At 41.2% G+C, this 18,989-nt stretch overlaps 1 protein-coding gene across 1 annotated transcript; it reads left to right on the top strand.

Annotated features, from left to right (window-relative positions):
* Window positions 1-11,726: 11,726 nt before the first annotated feature.
* On the top strand, window positions 11,727-13,707 carry LOC106587092 (fin bud initiation factor). Its single transcript, XM_014175052.2, has one exon. It carries the CDS (start codon window positions 12,193-12,195, stop codon window positions 12,820-12,822), a length of 630 nt encoding a protein of 209 aa, XP_014030527.2. The 5' UTR covers window positions 11,727-12,192; the 3' UTR covers window positions 12,823-13,707.
* The last annotated feature ends 5,282 nt before the right edge of the window (window positions 13,708-18,989 follow it).

The raw sequence follows: 18,989 nt of genomic DNA, 5'->3' as shown, positions 1-18,989 counted from the left end.
TGAAGCTAGTTTAGAGAATGCCAAGAGTGTGCAAAGCTGTAATCAAGGCAAAGGGTGGCTACTTTGAAGAATTTCAAATATCAAATCTATTTTTATTTGTTTTACACTTTTCTATGTTATTTCGTAGTTTTGATGTCTTCACTATTATTCTACAATGTAGAAAAAGTAAGAAAAACCCTTGAATGAGTAGTTGTGTCCAAACCTTTGACTGGTACTGTATATATCTACAAACAAAAGTATGTGGACACCCCTTCAAATTAGAAGATTCAGCTATTTCAGCCACACCCGTTGCTGACAGGTGTATAAAATCAAGCACATCGCCATGCAATCTCCATAGACAAACATTGGCAGTAGAATGGCCTTACTGAAAAGCTCAGTGACTTTCAACGTGGCACCGTCATAGGATGCCTGTCACGCCCTGACCACGGAGAGCCCTCGGGGTTCTCTATGGTGTAATAGGTCAGAGCGTGACTAGGGGGGTTTCTAGATAATATATTTCTATGTTGTGTATGTTTCCCAATTGGAGGCAGCTGGTAATCGTTGCCTCTAATTGGGGATCATACTTATTGTGTTCCTTTTCCCACCTGTGTTGTGGGATACTGTTTTGTTTTGTATGCGTGCTTATGTGCGCTATGTATTTCACATCGTTATATCTTTGTTGTTTTGAGAAGTTTCACTATTATTAAAATGTGGAACTCTACGCCTTGGTCCAATTATTTATATGACGATTGTGACAATGCCACATTTCCAACAAGTCAATTCATGAAATATCTGCCCTGCTAGAGCTTCCCTGGTCAACCATAAGTGCTGTTATTGTGAAGTGTAAATATCTAGGAGCAACAATGGCTCAGCTGTGAAGCGGTAGGCTACACAAGCTCACAGAACAGGACCGCAGAGTGCTGAAACGCATAGCGCATAAAAATCGTCTGTCCTACGTGGCAACACTCACTACCAAGTTCCAAACTGTCTCTGGAAGCAACGTCAACACAATAACTGTTCGTCGGGAGCTTCATGAAATGGGTTTCCATGGCCAAGCAGCCGCACACAAGTCTAAGATCACCATGTGCAATGGCAAGCATCAGCTGGAGTGGTGGATAGCTTGCCGCCATTGGACTCTTGAGCAGTGGAAACATATTCTCTGGAGTGATGAATCACACTTCACCAAAGCATTCCCAGAAGAGTGGAGGCTGTTATAGCAGCAAAGGGGGGACCAACTCCATAATAATGCCCTTGATTTTGGAATGCGATGTTTGATGAGCAGGTGTCCACATACTTTTTGTCATCTAGTGTGTGTATACATATACACTACCATACAAAAGTTTGGGGTCACTTAGAAATGTCCTTGTTTTCCATGAAAACATACATGAAAATAGTTGCAAAATGAATAGGAAATATAGTCAAGACGTGGACAAGGTTATAAATAATCATTTTTAATTTAAATAATAATTGTGTCCTTCAAACTTTTGCTTTCGTCAAAAAATCCTCCATTTGCAGCAATTACAGCCTTGCAGACCTTTGGCATTCTAGTTGTCAATTTGTTGAGGTAATCTGAAGAGATTTCACCCCATGCTTCCTGAAGGACCTCCCACAAGTTGGATTGACGTGATGGGCACTTCTTACGTACCATACGGTCAAGCTGCTCCCACAACAGCTCAATAGGCTTGAGATCCGATGAATGTGCTGGCCACTCCTCTGTCCAGTGTCTGTGTTCTTTGGCCCATCTTAATCATTTTTTATTTATTGGCCAGTCTGAGATATGGCTTTTTCTTTGGGATGCTGGCCTTTATAGGCAGAGTTGCAGAGTCGCCTTTTCACTACTGATGTTGTTTTGCGGGTACTATTTAATGAAGCTGCCAGTTGAGGACTTGTGAGGCGTCTGTTTCTCAAACTAGACACTAAAGTACTTGTCCTCTTGCTCAGTTGTGCACTGGGGCCTTCCACTCCTCTTTCTATTCTGGTTAGAGCAATTGGCGCTGTTCTGTGAAGGGAGTAGTACACAGCATTGTACGAGATCTTTAGTTTCTTGGCAATTTCTCGCATGGAATAGCCTTCATTTCTCAGAACAAGAATAGACTGACAAGTTTCAGAAGAAAGGTACTTTGTTTTTGGTCATTTTGAGCCTGTAATCAAACCCACAAATGCTGATGCTCCAGATACTCAACTAGTCTAAAGAAGGCCAGTTTTATTGCTTCTTTAATCAGAGTAACAGTTTTTAGCTGTGCTAACATAATTGCAAAAGGGTTTTCTTATTAGCCAACACAACGTGCCATTGGAACACAGGAGTGATGGTTGCTGATAATGGGCCTCTGTACGCCTATGTAGATATTCCATAAGAAATCTGCTGTTTCCAGCAACAAAAGTAATTTACAACATCAACAATGTCTACACTGTATTTCTGATCAATTTGATGTTATTTTAACACTTTTTGGGTTACTACATGATTCCATATGTGTTATTTCATAGTTTTGATGTCTTCACTATTATTCTACAATGTAGAAAATACTAAAAATAGACAGCCGGCCTGTCAGGTCCAGAAAGATATATCCATATTTTGTTTTGTTATGTTTTGACATCTCCTTTTGTCTAAGTATTCAGCCCAACTAAGAAGCTTCAATTGCTGGAGAAAACTGAATCCAGTTAATATCTATTTGAGTATCAACCATTCATAAATTCTTGAGTAAGAAGTATCCTCACTATATAGTGATGAATAGTCTTGTTGATACATTTCAATGTTAAACAAATTACTTTAAACATTAACACTACAATTAAAATGGCTGCTGTAGTTGTGGCTATTTCCAGTGATGCAAAAACATGGGGACCAGGAACAAGGCTGTGAGACGAAATGCCCAGAAAGGACACTGTTTTACCAATTTTTATCATGGATTGAGTAATTCTGACAAAGGAGAAGGCCATAGCCAACTCCATTGAGGAGGAGCTCTACCACAGTCTCATACATGAAATTCATCCAAACCACTTGAGGTCAGTACAGAGTACGTACACTCTGGCATATATATATATATATACACTGCTCAAAAAAATAAAGGGAACACTTAAACAACACATCATAGATCTGAATGAAAGAAATAATCTTATTAAATACTTTTTTCTTTACATAGTTGAATGTGCTGACAACAAAATCACACAAAAATAATCAATGGAAATCCAATTTATCAACCCATGGAGGTCGGGATTTGGAGTCACACTCAAAATTAAAGTGGAAAACCACACTACAGGCTGATCCAACTTTGATGTAATGTCCTTAAAACAAGTCAAAATGAGGCTCAGTAGTGTATGTGGCCTCCACGTGCCTGTATGACCTCCCTACAATGCCTGGGCATGCTCCTGATGAGGTGGCGGATGGTCTCCTGAGGGATCTCCTCCCAGACCTGGACTAAAGCATCCGCCAACTCCTGGACAGTCTGTGGTGCAACGTGGTGGATGGAGCGAGACATGATGTCCCAGATGTGCTCAATTGGATTCAGGTCTGGGGAACGGGCGGGCCAGTCCATAGCATCAATGCCTTCCTCTTGCAGGAACTGCTGACACACTCCAGCCAAATGAGGTCTAGCATTGTCTTGCATTAGGAGGAACCCAGGGCCAACCGCAGCAGCATATGGTCTCACAAGGGGTCTGAGGATCTCATCTCGGTACCTAATGGCAGTCAGGCTACCTCTGGCGAGCACATGGAGGGCTGTGCGGCCCCCCAAAGAAATGCCACCCCACACCATGACTGACCCACCGCCAAACCGGTCATGCTGGAGGATATTGCAGGCAGCAGAACGTTCTCCACGGCGTCTCCAGACTCTGTCACGTCTGTCACGTGCTCAGTGTGAACCTGCTTTCATCTGTGTGTTCTCTGGCAAATGGTGTTCTCTTGGTGTTCTCTGGCAAATGCCAAACGTCCTGCACGGTGTTGGGCTGCAACCCCCACCTGTGGACGTCGGGCCCTCATACCACCCTCATGGAGTCTGTTTCTGACAGTTTGAGCAGACACATGCACATTTGTGGCCTGCTGGAGGTCATTTTGCAGGGCTCTGGCAGTGCTTCTCCTGCTCCTCCTTGCACAAAGGCGGAGGTAGCGGTCCTGCTGCTGGGTTGTTGCCCTCCTACGGCCTCCTCCACGTCTCCTGATGTACTGGCCTGTCTCCTGGTAGCGCCTCCATGCTCTGGACACTACGCTGACAGACACAGCAAACCTTCTTGCCATAGCTCGCATTGATGTGCCATCCTGGATGAGCTGCACTACCTGAGCCACTTGTGTGGGTTGTAGACTCCGTCTCATGCTACCACTAGAGTGAAAGCACCGCCAGCATTCAAAAGTGACCAAAACATCAGCCAGGAAGCATAGGAACTGAGAAGTGGTCTGTGGTCCCCACCTGCAGAACCACTCCTTTATTGGGGGTGTCTTGCTAATTGCCTATAATTTCGCCCTGTTGTCTATTCCATTTGCACAACAGCATGTGAAATTTATTGTCAATCAGTGTTGCTTCCTAAGTGGACAGTTTGATTTCACAGAAGTGTGATTGACTTGGAGTTACATTGTGTTGTTTAAGTGTTCCCTTTATTTTTTTGAGCAGTGTATATTCTTAGTAAGGAAGCAAGGGAAAAGCTTCTGATCAGAGGAAAACATGTTCAAAGAGAATAATGTTTTCAGTTTGAAGTCACACATGGCTGACCCGAACTCAATTCAAATTACAATTAAAGAACTACCTGATTCAGCAGATGATAGTGTTGTGACTGAGTTTCTGGCAAAAGCTGTATATAACGTGGTGGCGAGAGTGAGGCCCATGATAAGATACAAGCGTCAACTTACAAACTGCTCCAATGGAGATCGTTTTGTATATGTTGAAGCAGCAACCATCACTCCCATAACACGGTCTATAAAGATAGGCCCTCACTGGATCAAAGTATTTTATGATGGACAAGGCCAGGACACAATCTCACGCTAGAGGGGGTTAGGGGATGGTAGAGTACAGTCGTACTACACTGGACAACGTAAGGTGCATAGACAACTTTTTCACACTATATAGGACAACAATCCTGTCCCCATGAGTAGGGTAGACGTATCACATATCTCAGCTGAAATGACAGAAAGTGAGACAGGTTGAAGAGCATCATTTCTCAGCTCCCAAGGACAAAGACAGAGTGAATGAAACATTGGAGTTGGTACCTGGTGAGGCAGAGTCTACAACAATGACCTCTCATTCCAAGAAGAATAAGAGGGAAAATGCTAAAAATGAAGCTGGGAAAGTGGCTACTGAGACCAGTGACAATCATAATCCAATAGAAAACTCTGAGGATAGTAAGGGACCCCAAAGGCGGTGCAACTCTCTGCGGAACACAAAACAAGGCAGCCAAACATAAATGCTGGCCTTCATTCAAACAATCCGCATTCAACAAACACCCAAGCAGCCCAGGGTTCCAAGCTCCCCATTAGAGTCTGTAGTTAGGTCACCTGCAGAATAAAAGGCTGATATGGAGGATGTAATTCTGGGAGAAGTGGAGAAAAGTCCCCCTAATTAGCCATCCAGACCAAAATCATTGATGAATGGTGGAAATTATTATTATTTTGTTTGTTATTCATTATTTGTATGTTTTTTATATCTTTTTTTATTTTAATATAATTAAAAAAAACTATTTTAACTAGGCAAGTCGGTTAACAACAAATTCCTATTTACAATGACGGCCTACCGAAAGGCCTCCTGCGGGGGCTGGGATTTAAAAAAAACTAATTATAAATATATATATATATATATATATATATATATATATATATATATATATATATATATAGGACAAAGCACACATCACGACAAGAGACAACACAACACTACATAAAGAAAGACCTAAGACAACAACATAGCATGGCAGCAACACATGAAAACACAGCATGGTAGCAACACAACATGACAACAACATGGTAGCAGCACAACATTGTAGCAGCACAAAACATGGTACAAACATTATTGAGCACAGACAACAGCAAGAAGGTAGAGACAACAATACATCATGCAAAGCAGCCACAACTGTCAGTAAGAGTGTCCATGATTGAGTCTTTGAATGAAGAGATGGAATAAAACGGTCCAGTTTGAGTGTTATTTGCAGCTCATTCCAGTCACTAGCTGCAGCGAACTGAAAAGAGGAGCGACCCAGGGATGTGTGTGCTTTGGGGACCTTTAACAGAAGGTGCCTGGCAGAATGGGTGCTGTATGTGGAGGATGGGGGCTGCAGTAGGTATCTCAGATGGGTGGGGTGGGGGTGAGGCCTACAGAGATGACCAGCTTGCAGAGTAATATAGAGTGCAGTGATGTGTCCTATAAGGAGCATTGGTAGCAAATCTGATGGCCGAATGGAAAATAACATCTAGCTGCTCGAGAGCACCCTTACCTGCCAATCTATAAATTACATCTCCGTAATCTAGCATGGGTAGGATGGTAATCTGAATCAGGGTTAGTTTGGCAGCTGGGGTTAAAGAGGAGCGATTACAAAAGTGGAAACCAAGTCTAGATTTAACCTTAGCCTGCAGCTTTGATACGTGCTGAGAGAAGGACACTGTACCGTCTAGCCATACTCCCAAGTACTTGTATGAGGTGACTACCTCAAGCTCTAATCCCTCAGAGGTAGTAATCACACTTTAAAGAAGAAGGGTCTAAACCATCTGACCCAGATGTTTTTTGGGGGTCAAGATTAAGGAGCTCCTTTAACACCTCGGACTTAGTGACCGCCTGCAGGGAGAAACTTTGTAGCGGGGCAGGGGAAAAAGAGGGAGGAGCATCGGAGATAGTCACAATTGAATGGGTGGGAGATGAGGAAATATTGGATGGGCAAGGAGGCATGGCAGAGTCAAATAGGAATCCTGAAGTGGTGATTAAAGTGCTCAGTCATGTGCTCCTTATCAGTAACAACCACATCCTCAACATTAAGGGACATGGGCAGCTGTGAGGACGAGGGTTTATTCTCCAGGTCTTTAACCGTTTTTCCAGAACTTTTTGGGGTTAGACCCACAGAGAGAGAACTACTCCTTAAAATAACTAACTTTGGCCTTCCGGATAGCCTGAGTGCACTTATTTCTAATTTGCCTGAACGAGAGCCAGTCAGCCTGACTATGCGTGTGCAGAGCGATTTGCCAAATGGAATTCTTGAGGTGGTGTAACTCTGCCAGATCACTGTCGAACCAGGGGTTGAACCTGTTTTTAATTCAAATGTTCTTTGTGGGCGCGTATTTGTTAACGATACCACTGAAAATATCAAAAAAGAAGGTCCAAGCGTTTTCGACATAGGGGATCAAGCTGATTCTATACCAATTTACAGAGGCCAGATCATGAAGGAAGGCTTGCGTCTATGACAAATCAGGACAGGTCGTTTCACTGAGCAGCCATTACGAACACAGGCTGTAAAACAGTGATCACTAAGGTCATTACAGTAAACACCAGACTGATACCTATCAGGATTATTTGTAAGGAAAATATCAAGGAGAGTAGCCTTTTCTGGGTGTTTGGAGTCATATCTTGTGCGATTGGTAATAATCTGAGAAAGATTTAGGGAGTGCCATTGCTTTAGGACTTAGTCAGGTGGTTTAAGCATGTCCCAGTTTGTCACCTAGCAGGACAAATTCAGACTTACTGTAAGGGGCCAGGAGAGAGCTTAGGGCATTTAGGGTACAGGCCGGTGCTGATGGTGACCGATAAGAGTTATTTGAAAGTTTAATGTGTAAAACCAGCATGAATAATCTATATTTGAGTAGCCTATATTATCTGGTTATCTGGTTCAGAGAAGGATATTCTGTGTATGTGAGGATAACCTCTGTCACTAACATGGCTTTTCAAGAGAATGAGCAATCTGCAGATAATCTCTTTTTAATGCAAACTCTTGATAAATGTGCCAAATAAAACCAACTTTCGAGACAAACTCAATTCCCTTAACCCAGCTATTAGAAAACATTGTACCATGGAACTTTTTAAAACTGTTAATCAGCCTACAATTCTCTGGGACACTCGTTCCAAGTCTAGAGGAATATTAGGCAGTCAACTGAATATTCGTAGCATAATTTCTAAGAGTGAACAGGTAGAGCATTTATTGAATGATTAATCTTGATTTTATTTCTGTTTCTCTGAGACATGGCTGAAGATATCTTCTCCTATTTCTGTCTTTAATGTCCCTGGATATTCCATATATATATATATTCCTTTGCCCTCTCAGGGGGTGGACTGCTTATGTACATGAAAGATAACTTTAAATGCAATCGTATTATCATATGGAAACATGCCAATGACCTTGAATGTATGGGGCTGAATCTCTTCCTCTCCCCTCATGTGTCTCACTGGTATTGGATTATATCGACCACCAACATCAATCTCATTTTATGACCATCTAAATGCCATGCTTAAAGAATGTGATCATAAGAAGTAGATCATCTTCATGGGCGATTTCAATATAAACTAGGAAACAAAACTTGCAGATCACAGACCATTTCAACCTGACTCAAATAATACAAGGACCAACCAGAGTAACACAGACATCCCAGACTCAAATTGATCTGGTGTTTACTAACAGACCTGATCGAATAACTAAGTCCATTACCTTACCAACTGGCATATCTGACCACAATGTTACATGAGGTGATTAGAAAGCTAACTAAAAAGAGATTTAAGAACCATATTAATGTGCAACAGTGTGATAAAAAAAATCCAGAAAAAGTGAGCAGAGTAACTACGATACAGCTATAAGTCAAATTGACTGGTCTGATCTGTTAAAACCTCTACAGGATCGGTGTCCCTCCCGCGGGACGGTTGAGCTAATGAAGGATAATGTGATTAGCATGAGGTTGTAAGTAACAAGAACATTTCCCAGGACATAGACATATCTGATATGGGCAGAAAGCATAAATTCTTGTTAATCTAACTGTACTGTCCAATTTACAGTAGCTATTACAGTGAAAGAATACCATGCTATTGTTTGAAGAGAGTTCACAGTTATGAACTTGAAAATGTATCAATAAACCAATTAGGTACATTTGGGCAGTCTTGATAGAACATTTTGAACAGAAATGCAATGGTTCATTGGATCAGTCTAAAACTTTGCACATACATTGTTGCCATCTAGTGGCCAAAATCAGAATTGCGCCTGGGCTGAAATAATACATTGTGACCTTTCTCTTGCATTTCAAAGATGGAGAAAAAAAAACACGTGTTTTTTTCTTTGCATTATCTTTTACCAGATCTAATGTGTTATATTCTCCTACATTAATTTCACATTTCCACAAACTTCAAAGTGTTTCCTTTCAAATGTTATCAAGAATATGCATATCCTTGCCTCAGGTCCTGAGCTACAGGCAGTTAGATTTGACTTCGGGCTTTTTTCAAGGAAAGATCCCATTCTCTCATCTACCTCCAGAGGTCCTTGTTGAGCCATGGTAGAGAGGTTTTCCGTCTTGGCTTACATTGAAATGTCCTGGTAAAAGAGGCATCCACTTTGTCAATAGCTGACAGAAATGTTCTGTATCCAGACTGGGTCTTCATTGCATAAATCTAAACTGGACATAGGTGGTGAAGTCGGCGCAGTCTTTTTGGATCTTAAAAAGGCCTTTGATACTGTGAATCATGAGGTTCTCCTATCCAAACTATGCTCCCTTAATTGTGTCCACTGAAGCAATTAGTTGGACGTATTCCTATCTGACAAACAGAAGTCAAAGGGTTCGTCTGGGGGACACTCAGTCGGATTCTCTTTACTGTAACATTGGGGTCCCACAAGGGTCAATATTAGGCCCCCTTCTGTTTACCATCTATATAAATGATCTTCCACTTGTTTGCCCACAAATTAACATACAGATGTATGCAGACGATACAGTCCTTTATGTACACTCCAAAAATAGAGAAGTTGTTCAATAGTTAACTGAAGCTATGGTATACGTTTCTAAATGGATGACTGATTCTTGCCTGCATTTAAATATCAACAAGACTGTTTGTATGTACTTCTCTAAGAAATCAATAGATTTTTCCCAACAAGCTGTTCTTGTTAATGGGAAGAATCTGAAAGTTGTGTCTAACTTCAGGTATCTCGGCGTCATTTTGGACTCCAACTTAACATTTAAGAAACATGCGAAGAAGGTGGTTAACACAGTCAAGTTTGGATTATCCAACTTTAGGTTTATAAGACCTTACCTTCCTCTGGAGCCCACCAAATGATATATGCATGCTATGATCTTCACATCTGCAATATTGCCTCACATGCTGGTCACAATCAGGAGCTACTTTTCTGAAACCAATTGAATCTACAAACAAACACTTAAGATTTCTGATAACAAACCAAACAGTTACCACCATTGTGACATCATTCACAAACATATTTTTTTCAGTCTGGATAGCTTTAAGCAGATGCAAACCTTGTCTTTAAGTTCCTGCATGGTCTTGCCACTCCACCCCCTTTAATTTTAAATTAAAATCTAGAACATGGCTCAAATCTATCCAAACCTGTACACATGAGTTATCTGTGGTTCCTCATACACTACCGGTCAAAAGTTTTAGAACACCTACTCATTCAAGGGTTTTTCTTTATTTTTACTATTTTCTACATTGTAGAATAATAGTGAATACATCAAAACTATGAAATAACACATGGAATCATGTAGTAACCAAAAAGGTGTTAAACAAATCAAAATATATACCCTCCTGGAATGCTTTTCCAACAGTCTTGAATGAGTTCCCACATATGCTGAGCACATGTTGGCTGCTTTTCCTTCACTCTGCAGTCCGACTCATCCCAAACCATCTCAATTTGGTTGAGATCAGGGGATTGTGGAGGCCAGGTCATCTGATGCAGCACTCCATCACTCTCCTTCTTGGTCAAATAGTCCTTACACAGCCTGGAGGTGTGTTGGGTCATTGTCCTGTTGAACAATAAATGATAGTCCCACTAAGCCCAAACCAGATGGGATGGTGTATCGATGCAGAATGCTGTGGTAGCCATGCTGGTTAAGTGCGCCTTGAATTCTAAATAAGTCAGTGTCCCACCGTGAGCATTTATCCTTTGCCAAGATAATTCATCGACCTGACAGGTGTGGCATATCAAGAAGTTAATTAAACAGCATGGTCATTACACAGGTGCACCTTGTGCTGGTGACAATAAAAGGCCAACAAAGCTGTTGCCAGAGAATTGAAAGTTATTTTCTCTACTATAAACTACCAATGCCATTTTTGAGAATTTGGCAGTACATCCAACCGGCCTAACAACCGCAGACTACATGTAACCACGCCAGCCCATGATCTCCACATCTGGCTTCTTCACCTGTGGGATCATCTGAGGGGGGGGGCGTGTTGAGGAGTATTTCTGCCTGTAATAAATCCCTTTGTAGGGACAAACTGATTCTGATTCGGTGCCCCTGCCCAGTCATGTGAAAGGGCCTAATGAATTTATTTCAAATGACTGATTTCCTTCTATAAACTGTAACTCAGTAAAATCTTTGAAATTGTTGCATGTTGCATTTCATTTTTGTTCAGTATAATTAGTCTCGAGTCTGTCAGGTATCAGGAGTATAAAGCCAATGTTACTGCCTGTTTTACAAAAGTAGGCTACCACATGGATAGGCATTCATTAAACTTTAAAGTTTATTGTGGGCCGAGAATGTATTCTACTTATCGGCATATCGGCCAGGACCGGACCTGCAGTCAATTGAAACTGCGCTTCCTTTTAAGTGACGGAGCAGGGATGTAATTTGAGAGTTGAGAGGGGGTAGGCTATCATCAGTCAAAACCAAGCGCGGTGCTTGAGAAATCCAGATGTAGAACTTGAAATTGAGGCACAAAGCTACGTCGGGCACTCTCACATTTATTTCAGTTGGATGAGTTTGGTATATTACTCCTGCGTGACATCTTTGGGGTTTCTCTGCGTAAAGCTTAGGGAAAGTATTCCAAACTTTCACGTGACTGTCTGTGGCTGAACCAACAGCTACTTTCCTTGAAAAATAGTTGGCAACACTTGCTGCATAGGCTACACTAGGAGCGACCTGAAAGAAGACTTACAAATATCACAAAGCCTGACTGGACACCTAGCTACTTTCGGTCTTTTAGCTATTGGATACCACCTGCACTGGAAGTTTGGAAATGTTTGTGATTGGTGAGGGAATTAAATAAAAAAAAATAGCGCTCTAAAGGAAAGCCTCTTGTATTGCTCACGTATTGCCAAGAAGTGGATAGGATGGCTTTTCTCCACTTACTCGCTATTGGGATGTTTTCATTGCCGCTCTGCGGTGCGTTTTTTAATGGACCTCTGTATCCCGAGATGTCTAACGGCACGTTCCATCACTACTTTGTGCCAGACGGCGACTATGAGAATAACGATGATCCGGAAAAATGTCAAATGCTTTTTAAAATGAGAGACGACCGAAAATGCGTTCTTGACGAGGACCAAGATTTGGTCATCCGAGATGATTTCACGATCATCAAGAGACACATCGAAGACGCGGCCAGAATGCTGGAGGGGATCGGGAAAAGTATTTATTTTGATTTGGACGGAGAGGACAGCTATGGAAAATATTTGAGAAGGGAGACGACTCAGATTGGCGAGGCTTTTACAAACTCTGAAAAGGCTCTGTTAGAACTGGAGGTGAAATTCAAACAGAGTCAGCAGAACGAGCTGAAGGAGGAGCACCGCATAAACGACGACTTTCTGAACATGGTTGTCCACACAAGGGACGTGCTAAAGGAAACACTGGACATATCTGTGGGGTTGAAGGATAAACACGAGCTTCTCTCTCTCATAATTCGAAGTCACGGGACCAGATTAGGCCGACTGAAAAATCAATACATGAAGGTTAAACTTGGGTAAATAGGTTAAACCTAAAATAATATTGGCGAAGTCATGTCGAATTTCATTGCATATTTATATTAACGGAGACATAAAACAACAGTTGCAGCAAAGACAGATATGATACCAGTTTTATTTATTCAAAAAATACAATAGACCTAGTAAAATGTAATTAATTGACAATGTTGTCGGTTCATTTTGGGAAGGTAGGTTTACTTGTGGCAACATTATTTGGGCATTTGCAATATGGCGTTGCGTTAAAATACCTTTGCAATTGATAATTGTCAATGCCTTGCTCTGACGGAGATTTCAATGATGACTTTTCATTAATAGCGATGACGTTGTCTAACAGTTGCAACAGGTGTTATTTATACAGTATGTGACATAGGCCAACAGAATCTACTTGGCAGCATATTTCTCAGATAAATCTTGCCTTCAGTTGAGTGAATTTGGCTGGAAATTATTGAAATGTTTACAATGCATTACAATTTGCATTTTTCTTTTTACAGTAAGTCCAATTAACAAGATCTTTAAATAATACTTTGAACAATTCTTGACTTTGTTAAACATATAAGGTTGTGACTTATTATTTGTATATCCCTATAGCCATTTTGTGAATGCAATATAATTTGGGGAAATGTTCAGAGCATGTTACTGGAATAAATGCTGCTGTGTGTCAATATCTATGTGACAGAAGAGCTTAATTGTATTCGTTATTTTTGGCTAATATGTTTCAATATCTGCAATATATATTGTTTTTATTTTTTAAATTATATATATGGCAACAAGTATGATAAATACTTAAGACTGCAGGCAGCACTCATGGACTTCAAACACTGACGTCTGTGGCAACATTCCTAAAAGGTTTTGTGGGTTCCGTTTTTAATTAAAGATTTTGTGTTTGAAGTTCTACTGAAGTTCTACTGTGTTTGAAGTTCTACTTGGGACACCTCGTTATTATAGACAAGATTGAACTACAGCTGGTGAAACCAATGATTTGCACAGTTTTCTAGGTCAAATGGTAGTTAGCCTCTTTACAGGTTTATCTCTTGTATGATTTAAATTGATATTGTTTAATGATGGATGATAGCATCTATTTTTTCATATTTGTGCAAATCTTTCTAAAACAGAAAATCGACATCAATCAACAAAGAGGTAAGAATATGTACTGAATGCTATGAGAATATGTTGAAGGCTAGCTGTATTGGGTGCAGATAACTGAACTGCTCACTTTTGTGTCTGTGTCTGCAGGTATCTGAACAAAATCCAAGGTATGAATACTGTCATGTGCTATTTTTTGGATTCACAGACTTCACCCCCGTACACTTCTGATGAATATAACAGGAAACCTGTTTGATTACCACGCACTGCAAAATCATTCTGGCTATGGATACGGAGAACATCAACACATTAACATCAACACATCAGAGGATATACCCATTGGACTTGGGGCTCTGCTGGGAGTTTAACTCATATTTGGATATTTTTATTCTGCTTTGCCATTTAAATCATAATATATACTGGTTGGCGGTAGATAAAAAATTAACCCCAAAAGGTTCTTCAAAAGGTTATTCGAGTATCAATTAAAAGGGTTCTTCGAAGAACTTATAGGGGTTCCCCCACAATTTCAATTTGAAAAACCCCTAAAGGATTATTACAAGGCTTTGAGTACTTCTGTGAGTGAACTGCACATACACAAATGTATGCACAGCACACACACACACACACCACTGTGTTTTCCCATGGGGAAGTAGTCTGTGTGCATTTGCAAGGAGAGGAGGAATAGCCTAGAATTGCTGGAAATGATACCTCCTAATTGTGACCTGAAGACTTGTGTTTGCTCCCAGATCAAATGCCTAAGCTTTTGCTCAGTGGACTAAAGCAGTCTTGGTCTCACAGACAGGCATGTGCCTTGGATAACATAGTTTGTCTGCTGTTGCATTGAGGAGTATGTTGTTAGAGGGGAGATGAGTTAACATGTTCTCTAGCAGACGTTAAGACTTTCATAAAACAATTCAACACGAATGGAAACTACCTGGCAACAAATAGTATCGGAAGATAATTAGTATTCTATTACAATGTAGTTACTATTGTTTAAAGTATTTTCTAAGTCAATATCAGGTAAGTAGCAGACAGTCACTCAGAAACTTTTAGCTAAGTGGGTGATAATGACACTAGTACTACTACAGTCACACTCTAGACCAGAGGCTCCCAAACTCTTTCACCTGGCCCCCCTTCTAGCATTGGGGAACCCCCCCCCCAACGTGTGCGCATGCCTCACATCAAATTCTATGGCCACAAGCACTCTTCATGACATTGTTCATGTCCCTCTTGTTGGTGGAAAGAATTTAGAATTATTAAAGCCAATTTTCTTGCAATTCTATACATGTGATATTTGAGTGACCAAAAATTACAACAAAATCGGTGCTAAAAAACCTAAATAAAAAACGTTAATTGGCATGGGCTGGTTGATCTGGATATTTCTGACAAGTTATAAATAGCTCTAAGGTATGCAATGACTGACCTGACAAGAGGAACTGATGGTGCACTACCCAATTTCAAAATTGCACCTTGTGCATTCTACTATTACAACTTTCAAGAGTAAGTTTAAAGTCGGACTGAGTTCCTTAAAAAACATTTTATTTGTGTATAATTTTTTGGGGAACCACTGCTCTAGACTTATGGTGACACAATAAAAAGTAGATGTGTTACATAAAGTAGGCTACATGTAGACATCTAAATGTCACATCTTGATTGACAAGATTTGAAAAACCCTGATTCGTGGCTTGATGTGAAATAATGCATTTGATTTCCAACTCAATACATTTCTTTTTTCATTTCCTGAAATGACTGAGTTAAAATGGAATTTATCCCAACCCTGGTGGTAGCCTTACAGAAGTCACGGGCTGTGCGTGCAAAAGCGATATGAGCAATTAGGCCAGTGAGAACACAATGTTAAAAGATTTACTCTTGGCATTGCTCTAGTTCCTTTATTAGAAACAGAATGTACTTTATTGTTTATTATGCTGGTATATATGATCTCTCTGTATTTATGATCATGGAAACATAATAAAAATCTTGCCTAATGCTGTTTCTACACCTTGGAAGATTCCAATGCATGGACTTCAGATGCAGGCCAGTATCCTGTTATAGGAAGGATACATGTTTTAACAGAGCACAGACAACTTGTTTGTCATATGATTTAAAGTATCTGCTAAAGTTCATTGTTGAACATCCTGGGCTAACTTACCATAACCAATGGAACTGCACAACACAAATATTCTGGAGTTCATGTAGGCTACTATTTATGCAGGCTCCATTAAATTGTTTGTACCTTCATCACATTGTTTGTATTCAACACTATAATGCCCACAAAGCTCATCACTAAGCTAAGGACCCTGGGACTAAACACCGCCCTCTGCAACTGGATCCTGGACTTCCTGACTGGCCGCCCATAGGTGGTAAGGGTAGGCAACAACACATCTGCCACGCTGATCCTCAACACGGGGGCCCCTCAGGGGTGAGTGCTTAGTCCCCTCCTGTACTCCCTGTTCACCCACGACTGTGTGGCCAAGCACGACTCCAACACCATCATTAAGTTTGCTGACGACACAACAGTGGTAGGCCTGATCACAGACAACGATGAAACAGCCTTTAGGGAGGAGGTCAGAGACATGGCAGTGTGGTGCCAGGACAACAACCTCTCCCTCAACGTGAGCAAGACAAAGGAGCTGATTGTGGACTACAGGAAAAGGAGGGCCTAACACGCTCCCATTCACATCGACAGGGATGTAGTGGAGTGGGTCCTTGGTGTCCACATCACCAACAAACTATCATGGTCCAAACACACCAAGACAGTCGTGAAGGGGGCACGACAACGCCTCAGGAGACTGAAAAGATTTAGCATGGGTCCGCAGATCCTCAAAATGTTCTACAGCTGCACCATCGAGAGCATCCTGACCGGTTGCATCCCCACCTGGTATGGCAACTGCTCGGCATCCGACTGTAAGAAACTACAGAGGGTACTGCGTACGGCCCAGTACATCACTGGGGCCAAGCTTCCTGCCATCCAGGACCTACAGTGCCTTCAGAAAGTAGTCAGACCCCTTGACTTTGTCCACATTTTGCTACATTACAGCCTTATTCTAAAATGGATAAAATACAAATCCTCAGCAATCTACACACAATATCCCATAATGACAAAGCAAAAACAGGTTTTTAATATTTTTTTGCAAATTTATAAAAATAAAAACAGAAATACCTTATTTACGTAAGTATTTGGACTCTTTGCTATGAGACTCGAAATTGATCTCAGGTGCATCCTCTTTCCATTGATCATCCTTGATGTTTCTACAACTTGATTGGAGTCTACCTGTGTTAAATTCAATTGATTGGACATGATTTGGAAAGGCAAACACCTGTCTATATAAGGTACCACAGTTCACAGTGCGTGTCAGAGCAAAAACCAAGCCACGAGGTCAAAGGAATTGTCCGTAGAGCTCCAAGACAGGATTGTGTCGAGGCACAGATCTAGGGAAGGGTACTAAAAAATATCTGCAGCATTGAAGGTCCCCAAGAAAACAGTAGCCTCCATCATTCTTAAATAGAAGAAGTTTGGAACCACCAAGACTATTCCTAAAGCCGGTCGTGCAAACTGAACAATCGGGGGAGAAGGGCCTTGGTACGGGAGGTGACTAAGAACCTGATGGTCTCTCTGACAGAGCTCCAGAGTTCCTCTGTGGCGATGGGAGAATCTTCCAGAAGGAAAACCATCTCATAAGCACTCCACCAATCAGGCCTTTATGGTAGAGTTGCCAGACGGAAGCCACTCCTCTGTAAAAGGCACATGACAGCCCGCTTGGAGTTTGCCAAAAGGCACCTAAAGACTCTCAGACCATGAGAAACAAGAGTTTCTGGTCTGATGAACCAAGATTGAACTCTTTGGCATGAATACCAAGCATCACGTCTGGAGGAATCCTGGCACCATCCCTACGGTGAAGCATGGTGGTGGCAGCATCATGCTGTGGGGATGTTTTTCAGAGACAGGGACTGGGAGACTAGTCAGGATCGAGGGAAAGATGAACGGACCAAAGTACAGAGAGATCCTTGATGAAAACCTGCTCCAGAGCGCTTAGGACCTCAGACTGGGGCAAAGGTTCCCCTTCCAACAGGACAACGACCCTAAGCAAACAGCCAAGACTACGCAGGAGTAGCTTCGAGACAAGTCTCTGAATGTCCTTGAGTGGCCCAGCCAGAGCCTGGACTTGAACCCGATCGAACATCTCTGGAGAGACCTGAAAATAGCTGTGCAGCAACGCTCCCCATCCAACCTGACAGAGCTTGAGAGAATCTGCAGAAAATAACGGAAAAACTCCCCAAATACAGGTGTACCAAGGTTGTAGTGTCATACACAAGAAGACTCAACGCTGTAATCGCGGCTAGGGTTGCAAAGGGTCGGTAAACTTTCCGGTAAATTTCAGGAAATTTTCCATGGGAAGTTAAGCCCTGGAATTTGGGGAATTTTTGCTTAAATTCATCAAAAAGGTTAGCTTATAACAGTTAACTTTTTTTGTGGGATACACATAAGGCAATTCTAGGTCTTGTGGCATATTTTGGTTAAAATATCCCCCATTCAATGGAATTGCAACCCTCTGCATGCACAGTGTATTCTTCCATCACATGTGCAGTGCACTCTTCCATTCTGTGCAGGTGGATCTCAAGATCTTGCACACTAATGAGATGCTATTGAGCCCACACTGCTACACTGTCTGAGCCAAGGACTACATGCTTTCTGGTAAGTTTTGATTACAATACTGGGTGGGGTGAATATATTTTAGATGACATATATTATTTTTTGTTAACTAGTAAATAGTAGCCAACAGCAAAATGTGTTTAAATAATTTCTAACTTGTTAACAATTTCTGCTGGTTAGTTTTTGCTACCATGTGGGTTTTAGCTAGCTTGAGCCTGCTAACTGAGTGTTAATTGACCTGTTTCTATAAATGTTTCATTTTAAAACATTTCTCTTAGAAAGGAGTTGTTTAATCTAACTGCTTAACTATTTATCTGTATATGGAGTTGTATTTGAGTTTTTTTACTATTTGTTTTTCAAATCTGTACAGGAAATTGCCACGGGCACTATCTGATGTGGGGAGACATTTTACTGCAGCTAATGTAGAAGGAAATGC

The sequence above is a fragment of the Salmo salar genome, chromosome ssa26 (assembly GCF_905237065.1).
Source record: "Salmo salar chromosome ssa26, Ssal_v3.1, whole genome shotgun sequence".
Taxonomy (NCBI): domain Eukaryota; kingdom Metazoa; phylum Chordata; class Actinopteri; order Salmoniformes; family Salmonidae; genus Salmo; species Salmo salar.
This window is presented reverse-complemented; position numbering and strand designations above follow the sequence as displayed.